We start from the raw sequence: 14,066 nt of genomic DNA, 5'->3' as shown, positions 1-14,066 counted from the left end.
AAATCAATCGATCTAAATACATCATTAAATTAAAATCTCACTTGTGTGAGTTATCTAGTTAGATAAAAACCCACCATCACATTGTAAATATAAAAAATGCCGATAAAATTTTCATTTCAAGAAATAAAAAATCGAGTTTAGGTCACAATTATCGTCTTTTTTCCGAATAAATTTATCAACTCAACAAATACACAACTCACCAAATATGATAATTGTAGTTTGAATTGGGCTAATAAATTTAGGTGGTGCAACAATATTGATCAACAAGCCACAAGGTACGCATTGTAGTCCACAATAACATCGTTCCATCGGTTTGCATGGGATGTGAATAAATCGAGTCGTCTTATAAATTTTTCGAATTATTATGAATAATAATTATGTTAGTAAATGAAATTATTGAATTCCACGACACTCGCATACATTTATAAATATTATGAGCCAACTTCAAATTAATTATTTTATTCAAGAATATGTGAACCATACTATTTAAGGTTAAAGAAAAATTGCTATTTTAACCATGTAGTTAAATAGTAATTGTAAATCCTTATAACTTTTTAAAGAAAAAAAATCCATAACCAATCTATTTTAGCAGTTGTAAACAATATTTAAATTTGTTTCGGATTTCATTAACATGTCAAAGTTTGGTTTTTATTCAATAACTTGATTTTTTTCTACATTTGGCTTTTGTCTCCAAAAGTCATTAAGCTCATCAATATTATTTATTTGATATCGATATTCTCATATGAGATTCATATAACATAAATAAAACATATTTACATATGTTTGGAATCCATCATAATGAAAGTAAAAGAAAAAAAACAAAGCAAAACGAAATCCAATATTACAAAATAGAAGGATAAATGTGTCCTTTTTCTTTACGATCCGATAGATTTTAATATGTGTAATATAGATTTTAATTTTAGCACATAAGCCACGAGGAGAGTAAGACCATCTTCAAGAAATTGGAGGCCCTAGGCTAATTTTTAGGAGAATGTCTTATTATTTTTTAATTAAATATAAGAATACTACATATGAACTGATAATTAAATGCACATACATAATTTTAATTATATCCAATATCTAATGTAATTACGATCAAATTGAGGAAAAATCAGTCCAAGAGCCGATTAAGTGTAAAAATACAAAAATTTGACCACCATCTCAAATTTTCAACAAAATAATTGATATGATCATCTATAGTTTTAAACGAAGAAATCAAAAAATAATAATAATAACAAAACGACAAAAAAATTTAAAACCTCTTCTTAAATCTGGCTTTACTGATAACGTCAATGTCAAATAAATAATATTGAATGAATTTATTGATTTTAGGAAAAAAAATGTAAAAAATACATAAGATATTTGACAAAAATAAAAATTTGAAAATTTAAATAAGAAAAAATTATAATTTTTCAAAATTAACATATCCAATATGATTAAACATTCATAAAGCCCGATATAATCCCCGTATTGCAATCTTCATATATCCAATGATAGAGCAGCGAGTGATCAAAATTGGCGAGTCGGCTCCTAATCAAAATCGAACAGTCCGAAGTTCGGTGAATCGAAATGGAGGAGCATATTATCACGTTGTCACTTCAATCAGCTAGCTTCACTGTCAATTTCCCCTATTGATGGTGACACGCTCGACTAGCGCGTGCATAAGCGTCAAACTTGATTCCTTGTGGATAGAGAAGTCAATTTGATGCAGGGTCCAATCCGGAGGAAGGAACATTTAATCTTGGATGAAGCCAATTATACTTCTTTCCAAAGCAATCAGCAGAATAGAATCTTTCAATTTTAGTGCCAAAAATATAAAGAAAAAAGAGCCTTTTATCGGTCTCATTTCTTTAGCGTAAAATCTGCGCGAGTGTCAATCAACCTTTCGTTCTTTCTAGTATAAATTATCTGTAAGTCGACCCTTTTTTGGTTCTTCCTCGGTCCTTTAAAAAGTTACTATCTGGTTTGTCGGCGCTCCTCTACTTTCTGCTTTTAAGGTGTCAACCTCCAGATCATTGAATTTTGTGACTTCTGGGAAATGGGTTTTCTTGATTTTGTTAGCTTGTGTAAGTCCATGTAAATCATTCAGTTTTTTAGATTTTTTTGAATTGGGTTTTGGAGATTGTTGACTATTTTGAGATTGCTATGGTTAAAGGATTAACAGGGTGAGCTGTTTGAAGGCTTTGCGTTGTGATACTTCTCTCCATACTTTTCAGCAAGATTTTATTAGCTTTTGGATTGGTGAAGTTGTAACTTTTTCAACCCTTTGGGCGAGAATTAATCAGCGGCTCCGTCGTTTCAATAGAAACGAACGAAGAATGGTATGCTGTTTTACTAATTTTTAGGTTCAAGCTGGCAGTTACTGATCTGGACTATCAGTTATTACGAGAAGTTTAGGGAAGTGATTTTGTGCCTCAGAGAATCTTCGTGCATAAGGGTCTATTTAACACTTGTTGCGTGGTTGGAATTTAGTTTGTAGTTGGTTCTAGGATCGAATTTGTTCCGTGAATTTGTGCAATATATTGCGTCTCAAGGGGTGTAAATGCAGACGGTGCGTGTTTCATCTCATCAAGCTCCAGTGCACAAGCTTGGGGATTCTCAAATGACCTTATCTCCAAAATTTAGATTAGCTGCGATGAAATCAAGTATGCAAAGTCCTGCTCTAGAATTTGAGCTCTCTGTTAAAGGAGAGCCTCTAATCCCGGGACTTCCTGATGATGTTGCTCTCCAGTGCCTCCTTCGTGTCGCAATCGATAATCATGGAGCCTGCAGGGCAGTCTCGAAACGTTGGTATTTACTATTTGGCAGCAAAGAGAAGTTTTTTACGCGGAGAAAGGAGTTCAGGTTTCATGATCCGTGGCTTTTCGTGTTCGCATTTCACAAATGTACTGGAAAAATAGGGTGGAAGGTTCTTGACCTGATCCGATTCTCTTGGCACACAATCCCGGCCATGCCTTGTAAGGAGAAGGTCTGTCCACAAGGTTTCAGGTGTGTTTCCTTCCCACATGAGGGTACTCTCTTTGTTTGTGGCGGTGTCGTGTCTGATGTAGATTGCCCTCTCAATCTTGTAGTGAAATTTGAAGTGGTAGAGAATCGGTGGACTGTTATGAAGAAGATGACCACACCAAGGTCGTTTTTTGCGAGTGGGGTGATAAATGGTTTGATATATGTTGCTGGAGGAAACAGCACAGATCTTTTTGAGCTTAATTCAGTAGAAGTCTTGGATCCTAAGAAAGGGACATGGCGAAATGTTTCTAACATGAAAACAAACATGGCCTCTTATGATGCAGCGGTTCTTGACGGCAAGCTTCTTGTCACAGAAGGTTGGTTTTGGCCGTTCTATGTGGTGCCACGAGGTCAGATTTATGATCCACAAACCGATAACTGGGAGAATATGGCTACTGGGCTCAGAGACGGTTGGACTGGTTCAAGTGTCGTGATTTATGGGCATTTGTTTGTGGTTACAGAGCACGAGAGAACGAAAGTCAAGGTTTATGACGCCCATTACGACTCCTGGGACATCGTGGAAGGACCTCCTTTACCAGAGCAGATATGTAAGCCATTTTGTGTAAGCTCTTGGGAATGCAAGTTATATGTTGTTGGTCGGAATCTTCACGTGGCTGTTGGACATATACTGAGGGCATACTCAAGTAATGATCGCGAAAAGAAATGCAGGTTTTCCGTTCAATGGCAAACTGTGGATGCACCCGGATCACTTTTTGACCTCACACCATCCAGTTCTCAGGTTATGTTTGCTTAGAACTCGGAACAACTGTCATGGTTGCTGCTGCTGCTGCTGTAATTGTTATCATGTGAGATGAATGAACAATGAAATCATCTTTTGTAGGTGTCTTTTGTAGTATAATATATGAGAATAGTTTACGGCTTGCCTTTTGTGATATCTATTTGTTGCTATAATCCTGCCAGGTTTTCATGTCATTGGTGAAATGTAACACGTCCGAACGACACATGTTCGTCTTAAAGTCCGAAATTTTGGGTACACGACAATATTTACCTTCAGATGTAACGATTTTCAAATTTCATAACCGAATTTGCGCACCCCATGATCCCCATCAAATAGCGTCCCAGCTTTCTCGCATCATTTTGGCTCCTAAAAATATAGAAACAACGTCATACCGTATATTTTCACCATGTTAAAGACTCAGCATTGAAATATTTTATTTCAAGGTTAAATATTCAAAATCATTTGATAAGGCCCAGCCTGATTCAACTGATCTTCAATCGAATGACAGAATCATTTTTAGTTTTATAAATAAGCTCAAGTCATGAAACACATTAGATGCAAAGGCCCCAGCCCTCGAATTAACAGATCTTCAATCAAATAATCAGGTCACTTTTAATTTACTTCAAGCACATGTCATGAGACCTGAGATGCAACACCACTTCGACCCAGTTGCAACATTGTCATTAAAATTATATTCCTGAAAATTTTGACTTGGATCTTGAGATTCCATCGAACGATGATTTAAAAAAAACAAAACTCGCAGTTTCGGTTCTCTCTCATAGTATCCGTAGGTTAGCCAACTGCCTCAATTTGTCCAAAAAGAAAATCAAGTATACGAGTAGTCTGAGTTTCTCAGAATATCGGAACAGGATTTTATAGAATGTTGCATGGAAATATTCCTTCACTGAACATAACGACAAAAATATCATTTATGAGTACCTGTACATTTAAATTGACATGGGATTCTCAGGCAATCAGCTTCCTCACAAAGGGCAGGGATTCCCATGTCATTTACAAGAGGAAACCATACGCCTTGCAACCATTTACGCAAGGTAGTTGTACACTTGTGGGTTGTTTTTGTCGCGCTCCAGGTATTCTCTGTCAATGAGACTTTCAATCCTTTTCTTCAAGTCAGCTGGTTTTATGGGAAACTTGAGCTGCAATGGAAAAAAAAGAGAACATTCAATTTACACATCCTATTTTCAGAAGAGCCACATTACACAGAAGATACAGTCAATTACCTGTTGAAAGAGTTCAGTTATCAGGAGGGTGTGACTTAAAACTTTTCTTGTCTTCATAATCCGAACAATAGCTGCATCAACCTGTGTGGACAGCGGCAGCAAGAGTTGTATTTACTAGGCAGATATTCTTAAGCAATTATAAGCATTTAACAAGAGAACCGTAGAAATGAATATCTTATGTTAGACCTGATATTGGCGGTCTTGGAAGACTCGTTCCGTCGTACTGGCATTCTCCTCTACTGTTTCCTTCATCTGAATGGCATTTACCTATTAATATAAAAGTACGTTAGTTCTTCACCACCAATCACATTATAGTGTTATAAAATATGCATTAAAAGTATACCTTGATACGATATAGAGGTGCAGTAAATTCATCGTTGAAAACAAAGGAGTCGTCATCTTCCACGTCTCTCCCTTTAGGGATCTGCAAGGACAATTTCTTATTTTTGTTCATAAATAAATTCTGTAAGCCAGCAAAACTGAAATCCGCTGTTGGACAATGATCACTCACTTTCTGAAGAACACGAATTTTTCCACACGCAAGGGACTGCAAAGTCCTTCGCAGCTCTTTATCTTCAATACCAGTGGATTCCTTGATATCTTGAAAGCTAAGGTTTTTGGCATCATTAAACAGCATCAACACAACAGTCTTGCGCAGACAAAACAGATGCAATAACATGTTAGAATATCAAGACTCGAGAGAAGCGTTATTAATAGCCAAAAAATTTATGCACATACAATTAACCAACCTGAAATAGAGAAACTGAAAGCTCCTTTCTACCTTTTGGAAATTCTGCTTTTAGTACACAATGACCCAATGAAATTTGCCACATTAGTCGCCTCCCACTGTACTTGCTCAAATAAAACTCCTTAAAAATATCCTGGAGGATGATTGAAGTAACTACACATGGTTATTCCACAGAACTCTATGCTCTGTATCCAATTTAAATTTGTATGGTGTGTGGACAAACCTGATAAACATTGAGTTCATGAGGCAGCCTGACATCCATGGGTGGATAGGTTGGCCAGTACCTGAAGTAAATTAACCGTTCATTTCTAATCCCCTACAAGATTGAGATTGGAGTGACACTTATGTATAACCAATAGAAATGATTCTGTACCCTGTTGTTAAGACATGGACACTCATCTCAATTCCAGAGGGGAGTTTTGTCCGAGCTTGGGATGATTGCTTGAATGATTCATTAATTTCCTTTGACAATTCAATATCCTGGAAAAACGGATTAATGCAATTCAGCAAATGACTAGATCAAAAAACTAATGGACTTATTGGACAATATACTTTAATATTGCTGTTTTTTGTTAGTGTTACGGTACTCTGGACATATATAGTCTCTTGCTGTGTTTTTGAAGGTACATCAAAAGAAAAACAAAGTTTTATTAAATGCAAATCATGCAACGGTAGGGAGAACTAATCTAAGATATCGCAAAGGTATTCTAGTGATTCAATGTGAAAGGATTTATTTATCACCAAGTGAAGTGATTTATTTTACCAGACCACGTCAATGATGATCTAAACTCACAAAAAAAGAAAGCCAAGAAAGATTGGAATAAGTCAATTCTCGTCTAACAGTAATCCAATAACAAGCCATGGTGAAAACACCAAGAAAATCCACCGAAGTTGTCAGTGCTAGACAATGAGTCCTAATTTAATGTGTCTGAATCAATATTCTGGAACTTTTCCAGAAGACAGATGTAAGCACCATAAAGGGGAGACGGGTAACATGATAACAAATTTAAATGAGTTCGATAAACCCATCTATTCAGGTAAAAGATTCATCCGAAGCTAGGGGTGGTTTTGAAATAGGGTAGGCTTTTGTTCCCACAAGTGCAACACTTGATAAAGCTGCAACAGCAGGTGCATCAGGCATGCAGATGGAAAATTGATATGCACCTTGAACATTCCTTCAAGTTTGTTAGTGAACTGACTGCCACACTCAGTTTTCAACTGCAATAACAAAGTGATAGTATTAATTCACCATGGAAACATAAGTATTGTGGGCCTTGGCAATAGAGCAGTAAGTGTTACCTTGGTAATCATAGACTTCTCTGCGTCGATAGAAGCACTCTTACCCAACAAGAGCCTTTTAGCGAGATCTTTTTTATAGAATGCTTCAAATACGTCTTTACCCTACAGAAGCAGTGAAAAATATACTTGATAAGAATAAATTTTTGATGAACATAAACACGTGTGAATCATGGTTCGCCGGAACAGTTGCGGTGCTTGGAACGGCAACTACCGTTCCAGTTCTAATGTTATGTCGTATAAAAAAATTAATAAATTCAAAAAATTGGTAAAAAAAATTTAAATATAAATTACATTATACTAAAAAATAAAATATATGAAGTTATTACAAATTAATATATCAATACAAAACTATTTTACAATAATAGCACAATAAGAAATACACACTAAAAATTATAACATACCAAAGCTAATACCATGAAGAGTGACGCGGAGGAGCGAAATCATTATTATATTCTTCATCACTATCTCGTGGATTAAATTGATTTCGAACATTTGGATATTGACGTGATTGTCCATAGAGATATTTATTAGACTTGAGATGACGAAAGATCATTAGAATGTGATGACTAATTTTGTAATAGTGTTTCGTCAAGACGATTATAATATCCGAATCCACGATATACAGTAAATCTATCAGCTGTACTTGAAGATCTATACTCGGGACCATGACGTCCAACACCCCGCCATATAGATGATGAAGATTCATTGTAGGTATCACCAATATATTGAGACGATCCATAATCAAATCCACGATGTCTAATTTCATGTGTACCAGATGTTGAAAAATCAAATGATCTATCAAAACATCAAAGTTATAGCCTTATATCTTATCTTTCTAATGGAAGTGCCCTCACAACAATTGGATCAATATACAAGACATTATACTAAAAACCACAACTACTGCCACATTTTTCATACCGTTTCTGCACTTCAATTTCCTATTTGGCTCAAGATCAACTTTCTATTCTATACATTCGTTTCCATAATCTTCAACAACTATGAAATATAATACCAATAACATAATCATTCTATTATCATTCCAATAAACATAACCATAAACAATAACCATCTACAATAACCATTACCATACCTTACCGTAATGAACCATGAATATCTCATAACCATATTTTTTAAACACCAGACCGTTCCGCTCGGCCGTTCCGTTCCGCTTCGCCGTTAAATCGCCGATAAAACGTCGAAGAACAGCGCTACAAAACAATCACCGATTTGCCCTGGAACTTTGGAACGGCGGTCACCGTTCCCGTTCCGTTCCGGCCGCATAACGGCCGTTCCGGCGAACCATGGTGTGAATAGCACAAGCCTTGTATGTTTTTGTTCCCCGATAACAGCATTTCGGTTCCCAAAATAAAGATAAATTATCATCACACTCCAATTCCTTTTTACCAAAATTCTTCTCGCCTATTCACTTCTCCGAGACAATTATTACTTTTAACTTTATTTTTCATTGCTCCCATGAAACTTTATTATCCATACGATACGATACAATACAAAGAATAAGTGTCATTCATGGTTGTATAATACAATCAAAACTAAAAAACATTATTTAAAAAATTTATACCAACATCATTATTATTTATATAAAAATTCAATATAGTAAAAAAAAATTATATTAAAATTTAATATTTATAGACACACATTCACCAAAATATACTAGTTGTTTTTTTTAACAATAAAAAGATACTAGTTATTATACTATATTATAACCTCAAATATGATATTTTATCAATCAATGTTAATATGATTTAATATTTATGTTAAGACATCTATTTAGCTAAAAGAGGTGTTCTAAAATTCGGCCTACACGCTGCCTAGGTGATAACCTCAACAAAAAAGTGCTAGTCAACCATCCTAGACGGCAAGGACGCTTCGCAGCCCTAGGCTCTGACTAATTGACATATGCGTCCTATGAGTCCAAGCAATTAGGGCTTTTTGGTTTTTTTTTTTGTTTTTTGGGATTTTAATTTAAATTAAAAGTCTATTAAAAAAACCAAAGATAATTTTTTTAGGCACTAAACCAAAGTCCAACAAGAAATGCGATTTGATGTATTTGATCTAACACACCAAACTTCATCTTCGTCTGCGATATAGAGTGAGAGAACTTCACGATGATGATTTTACATCCGATGAAGAGGAGGATCACAATGATGATATCAAGTTTATACCCGATGATGAAAAAGTTGTTGAAAATTATGGATAAGAACTGAAGTAAATTTGTGACATTCTATTAGTTTCACATTTTAAATTTGATGTTACAACGTTGGAGTTATAGTATGTGATTTATTATGTTGATACCGTGGAATCCGCTCAACGGCGCTTGGGCTCTAGTCGGCGCGAATTTTAGAACCTTACCTAAAACAAAACCAAACATACATTTTCTTTTCCCAAAACATTTCCGCAAAACTTCAGAAGAACCAAACAATCCCAAAGTATCACCACCATATATGTTCTGATGCTATTACTCTTACTTTTAACCATCCCTAGCCACCTCCCATTGCAACCATTTTCACTCTAATATTGTCATATTCTTACTTCTAATCCTTCCTGTTCGGGCTTATCTCTTGTTCATGAGTAAACCAAGTCCAAATTGAAAACAGACTGTGTGTATTACCTGTATAAATCTGAACAAAACCAAGACTTTGTCAAGTGTACCCTCCAATTCTTCCTCTGATGTACCTTTATTTCCAGCTCGGAGCTTCTCATCCACGAACTTGGCAATTAACTCAGCAGGCCGGTTCTAGAAGAGAACAGAATATTGATTATAAAATAATATTGGCAAATAAAAGAACTGCGCTATTTTTTGGAATGTCGAAAAAAAGAATTAAAATAATGGTTGCTAACAAATATGTGAGATGAGCCCGAAATATATTTAGAATGAGGAAATGATTGGTTCATTTTCATTCCCGGGAAATTTTTATGACTATTTCTTGGAACTGAAATCAAAGCATGTTGATTTTTAGGAAGAAAGTTTTTAGAAGCAGTTGTCATGACTTTATATTCACTAATTAGCAAGGTTGTGATGCTTTCTTCACACTTAGAAGAGCAATAGTTATATCTAAATAATATAGTAAAATACCGTACCTGACGGAGATTAATGAGATGCTCAAATGCATCCTTTATTGTATTGCTAAATGCCTCATTTTTAGATAAGCTTTCTTCCCATATCGTATCAAGGTCTGCCTTAAATTCCAGCAAGCAGGACACCATATCTTTGTCCTTCTCTTCGTCAATGACAATGGTTTGGCCTGTTCTTCGGATGTATTGATTAAGAGATTGCCTTAACGATTCAAGGGCATTAACCCTGGAAAAAAGTAAATACATTCTTTGAAGATCTTCAATACGCTTCCCATCCATCAGCATCGTGAAACCCTGGACAAGAATTAATGCCAATAAGGACACAAGTGCAATATTAGCAAGTTAAGAGGAAAGCAGTCTGTTAAAAGCTACCTTATCGAGAATTGCAGATATATGACGTTCAAGTAGTTGCCTTTCTGCTGTAGCTACCAATGGCTTTCTGGTACTTGCGTCTACATAAAGTAAGCATCTTTCATGTTCTTCTTGCAACCTCATCTGGAGGAACACATGGAAAAATTGAAAATGTCTCCAATTTACGATAGAAAATATTAATAAGAACTAGGGGGAAACATTGCACTAAAATTGCTTGGAAAATAAAATGTCCCATAAGTATATGGAGAAAACACACCATCATCCATACCTCGACATGCTTTAAATAATCCGGAACATCTGACTGCTGCATGTATTTGACTCCTTCAGCAGCATAAAACTCAGACGTACATTCAAGAAATGGCTTCTCAAAACTTTCTGGGTAAATCCCCAGTGCAGTCAACATCTTCAACAGATGATTAAGGAGAGTTCTTTCAATTGCTTCACCTAATCTATAAGAAACACCAAAACAAAACTGATATTGGAAAAACATACATCTTGTTGGCCAAATAATCAAGTTCAAGTCGTTTTATATAATTACTGCATGGTCCTGATTGGTCTCTGTGGGCTAACAGTAGTAACACACATTTATATAAAATATTTTCTTACAAAAGCTGGCAGCATAAAGCAAATCTTGGTCTACATATATCCCATAAAGATGGTAAAATAAGTAGTCAATGTAATCCATAAAAGTTAACTAAAATCAATGCCAAGTCACAAGAACTTTCATGCCCAGACACAAATCATTCTTACTTCATGAATCAAGCTGGCATGATTCTGCATCTAAATCAAGCATCATAAACAAATATATCAAATTACCTTTCACTCTCAATCATTTTTAACAGACCAAATACAGTTTTGTGCTCGACCTCTGAAGATAGATTAAGATGTTTACGGAAAAGCTGCAAACCCATGTCCCACAATGAACACACATTCGGTGTTTGCTTCACATATGTTCTATCGAGATATAGAGCTATGCCACGAATCATCAGCATTTGATCACAAAAATCCTGCCAGCATTTCTCAACTAGAGATAGAAAAACAACCAGATCTTCACTTTGACCAACCAAAGATTGTAGAGCAGCATTAATGAAAGCTTCACACTCCTTTTCAATTCGCTGATAAAGACTCCCCCCCATCTTGAGCAGGCAAAGGTCATTGACAGCCTAAAAATTACGATGCTGGCTTGTCAGCATTGAATACATGATGTCATCATAATAGAATGCAATCATTAAACTGACCTGATATAGCTTCTCTAAGTCACAAGGATCTGGCCGTTTAAAAAATATGGCACTGATAGCTGACTTGAGCGTGGCCCATGTATTTTCTTCGAAATTAATCGGCAGTGTCGGTTTAGCTTTAAAGACATAAATCAAGGAATTTAGCGATGAAGATTGTTAACACACATCAATAATATATCAGTATACCTTGAAAATATAACTTTTTCCAGATTGCCACGCTTAAACGATGTGCTTTCAACACATGTTTCAATTAGTAACGAACCATCACAATGGTGTTTTTCTTATGGAACCAAGCAAACAAGTAAATTCTACAGTATAAGGAGAAGACTTTCTCATTTCTGCGTCAAAGCCTCAGTATTTCATTTGTTTAATTTATTTCAGGATAAAAAAAAAAACTTCTAATTCACAGAAAGTAAACAATGACAATATCAGATTTTTTTCCGAGTTTAAGAAATAACATGATGATCACTTTCCTTGTATTTTCTAGAAAATGAGTTAATAGTATTCAGGAATGTGGAAAAACAATATTGTAGTTTCTTCTTAAATTTTGTCCTCGATTTTTCATTGTGGAAGGATGTTAAATCACTCAAAACCCGGCATTTGGCAGGTATATCACCTCAACTGCCTAATATGATCGATAATTTTCAGACCTCATCTGTGCAAAAAATTGAGTCAGTACGGTGCCAGTCTTTTTTATTTCACTCGCCCACACATCATGGAATCCCTGAAACACACATTCATGAGGAACACATACGTAACATAACTTAAGTCCTTCAGAGGTTTATTCAGTATTTTTTTTATAAAGCACACCAACAAGAATTCTCGCGGGAACAAATGAATAAGTTGTTACTAGTTGGAAAGGTAAGAGCTTCTTCACGAACTGTTGAAAAAGCATCAGTCTGGTTACATGCACAAGGATAGCATGGCACCAAAATAAAAGCTCTTATCCTACACGTCTCTCGTTCATTTAAGATTGAGGCATCACTCTCAATAGAATTAGCTGAAAATAATGGAACAACCAAGAACTTGTCCAGAAGAAAGTATCCGCGTTCAAGGCACAGCTAATTTAATGATATGCCTTAAGACATATGGCTGAGGGAGAGAGAGGCGAGTAGTTGAGTATAGAGACATATGTATGTTTTTTCTGTATAATTGCATAAAACATGAAGGGTAAAAAAAAAATTCCACAATCGTTTACGAAGCAGATTTAATTCAACACATCTTGATCACCTAGATCTCCACGTCAATATCAGAAATCCATCTAACAATCTATACATCAGTAAAACTCACAGCGTAGCTAAGCATTGAGATTTAACTAAAATAAGTCCAATTAATCGCAACAGTTAATTTTCACAGGGGACACTCAACACATGTGGTTGGGAGCATCAAGCGCAGTTTTTAAAAACAGGGAGAACCCCAGATCTCTGCATACCAAAAACAAAAATAAACATAAAATGTAAACTTTTTCCAGATTACCCTTCTCAAATTAAGAAATCTCATACTCAAACCCTAACATTTTCACCTCAATCACAACAAGTGCAACCCAGAATTCTGAGTAAACCTCGAATTCAATCCACACCCATTAACAAGAGATAGAAAAAAAAAGAACCTTTAACGAGCTTAATCACAAGCTTTTTCGTAGGCTGCGGAGGCGTGGCCTTTTTCCTAGCAAGATTAGCGGTACTTCCTCCTCCGCCAGCGCCAACGCGGACCGCCAAAAGATCCGGACGCCGCCGTTGCCTCCAATACAACGTCGTTGGGATCATTTTCGATCATTGTGGATTCAGAGAAGTGTACGTGAGGAGTAATCTGCTGCTGTCCGTTCTTGTTACCTTCAATTGAGGACGCAACAGCCTGTGACTTGGCCTTCTTCATAGCTGGGAAAATTGAAGCTGCGCCGCCGCCTAATGCGGTTGCGGTCGGAGAGGAAGAATAAGGATGTGAGCGTTTACAGACTTTAGCAGAGGCGGAGGCGGAGGCGGAGGTGGACGCGGTGGGCTGAGACATAGAAGAATCACAAAGAAATCTCAAGGAAAGAGCTCCTCATAGCACGAGAAGCAATGAAGAAAGGAAGCAACGATTGAAGATCAGGAAGCCAAATTATTTTTGAATTAAAATAAAATATACTTCTTTTTTGGGCTAAAACCTTGAACTTGGGCTATATTTAAACATAACTAAGCCCAGTTTGTACAGGCCTCATTTTATCTAACAGTTACTGACATCCATAAGCAAATGTAACCCAACTTATTCATTAAAAAAAACCCAACTTATACCACGATAGTGGGTCCATAAATCAAATGTGAATTTTAAGTAAATGTTTATTTTCATAT

The 14,066-nt window shown here is 35.9% G+C and overlaps 2 protein-coding genes across 2 annotated transcripts; one reads left to right on the top strand and one right to left on the bottom strand.

Annotated features, from left to right (window-relative positions):
* The first annotated feature begins 1,480 nt into the window (after positions 1 to 1,480).
* On the top strand, positions 1,481 to 4,000 carry LOC142522422 (F-box/kelch-repeat protein At1g30090-like). The gene is made up of 2 exons (XM_075625798.1): positions 1,481 to 2,066; positions 2,156 to 4,000. Exon 2 carries the CDS (start codon positions 2,543 to 2,545, stop codon positions 3,758 to 3,760), a length of 1,218 nt encoding a protein of 405 aa, XP_075481913.1. The 5' UTR covers positions 1,481 to 2,066; positions 2,156 to 2,542; the 3' UTR covers positions 3,761 to 4,000.
* Positions 4,001 to 4,578: 578 nt separating this feature from the next.
* Positions 4,579 to 13,827, bottom strand: LOC142522421 (cullin-4-like). The gene is given in 18 exon segments (XM_075625797.1): positions 4,579 to 4,902; positions 4,987 to 5,067; positions 5,173 to 5,253; positions 5,330 to 5,410; positions 5,498 to 5,635; positions 5,736 to 5,867; positions 5,958 to 6,018; positions 6,108 to 6,214; positions 6,899 to 6,952; positions 7,034 to 7,135; positions 9,663 to 9,788; positions 10,133 to 10,420; positions 10,499 to 10,621; positions 10,767 to 10,947; positions 11,315 to 11,661; positions 11,737 to 11,852; positions 13,346 to 13,448; positions 13,450 to 13,827. Coding segments are annotated over 18 exon segments (2,529 nt in total). The 5' UTR covers positions 13,744 to 13,827; the 3' UTR covers positions 4,579 to 4,788.
* Between the last annotated feature and the right edge of the window lie 239 nt (positions 13,828 to 14,066).

Source organism: Primulina tabacum, chromosome 13 (genome assembly GCF_025594145.1).
Source record: "Primulina tabacum isolate GXHZ01 chromosome 13, ASM2559414v2, whole genome shotgun sequence".
NCBI classification, from domain to species: domain Eukaryota; kingdom Viridiplantae; phylum Streptophyta; class Magnoliopsida; order Lamiales; family Gesneriaceae; genus Primulina; species Primulina tabacum.
This window is presented reverse-complemented; position numbering and strand designations above follow the sequence as displayed.

Excerpts from the sequence above, each read along its gene's own strand:
- LOC142522422 (XM_075625798.1), top strand. The coding sequence starts at position 2,543 with ATGCAGACGGTGCGTGTTTCATCTCATCAAGCTCCAGTGCACAAGCTT.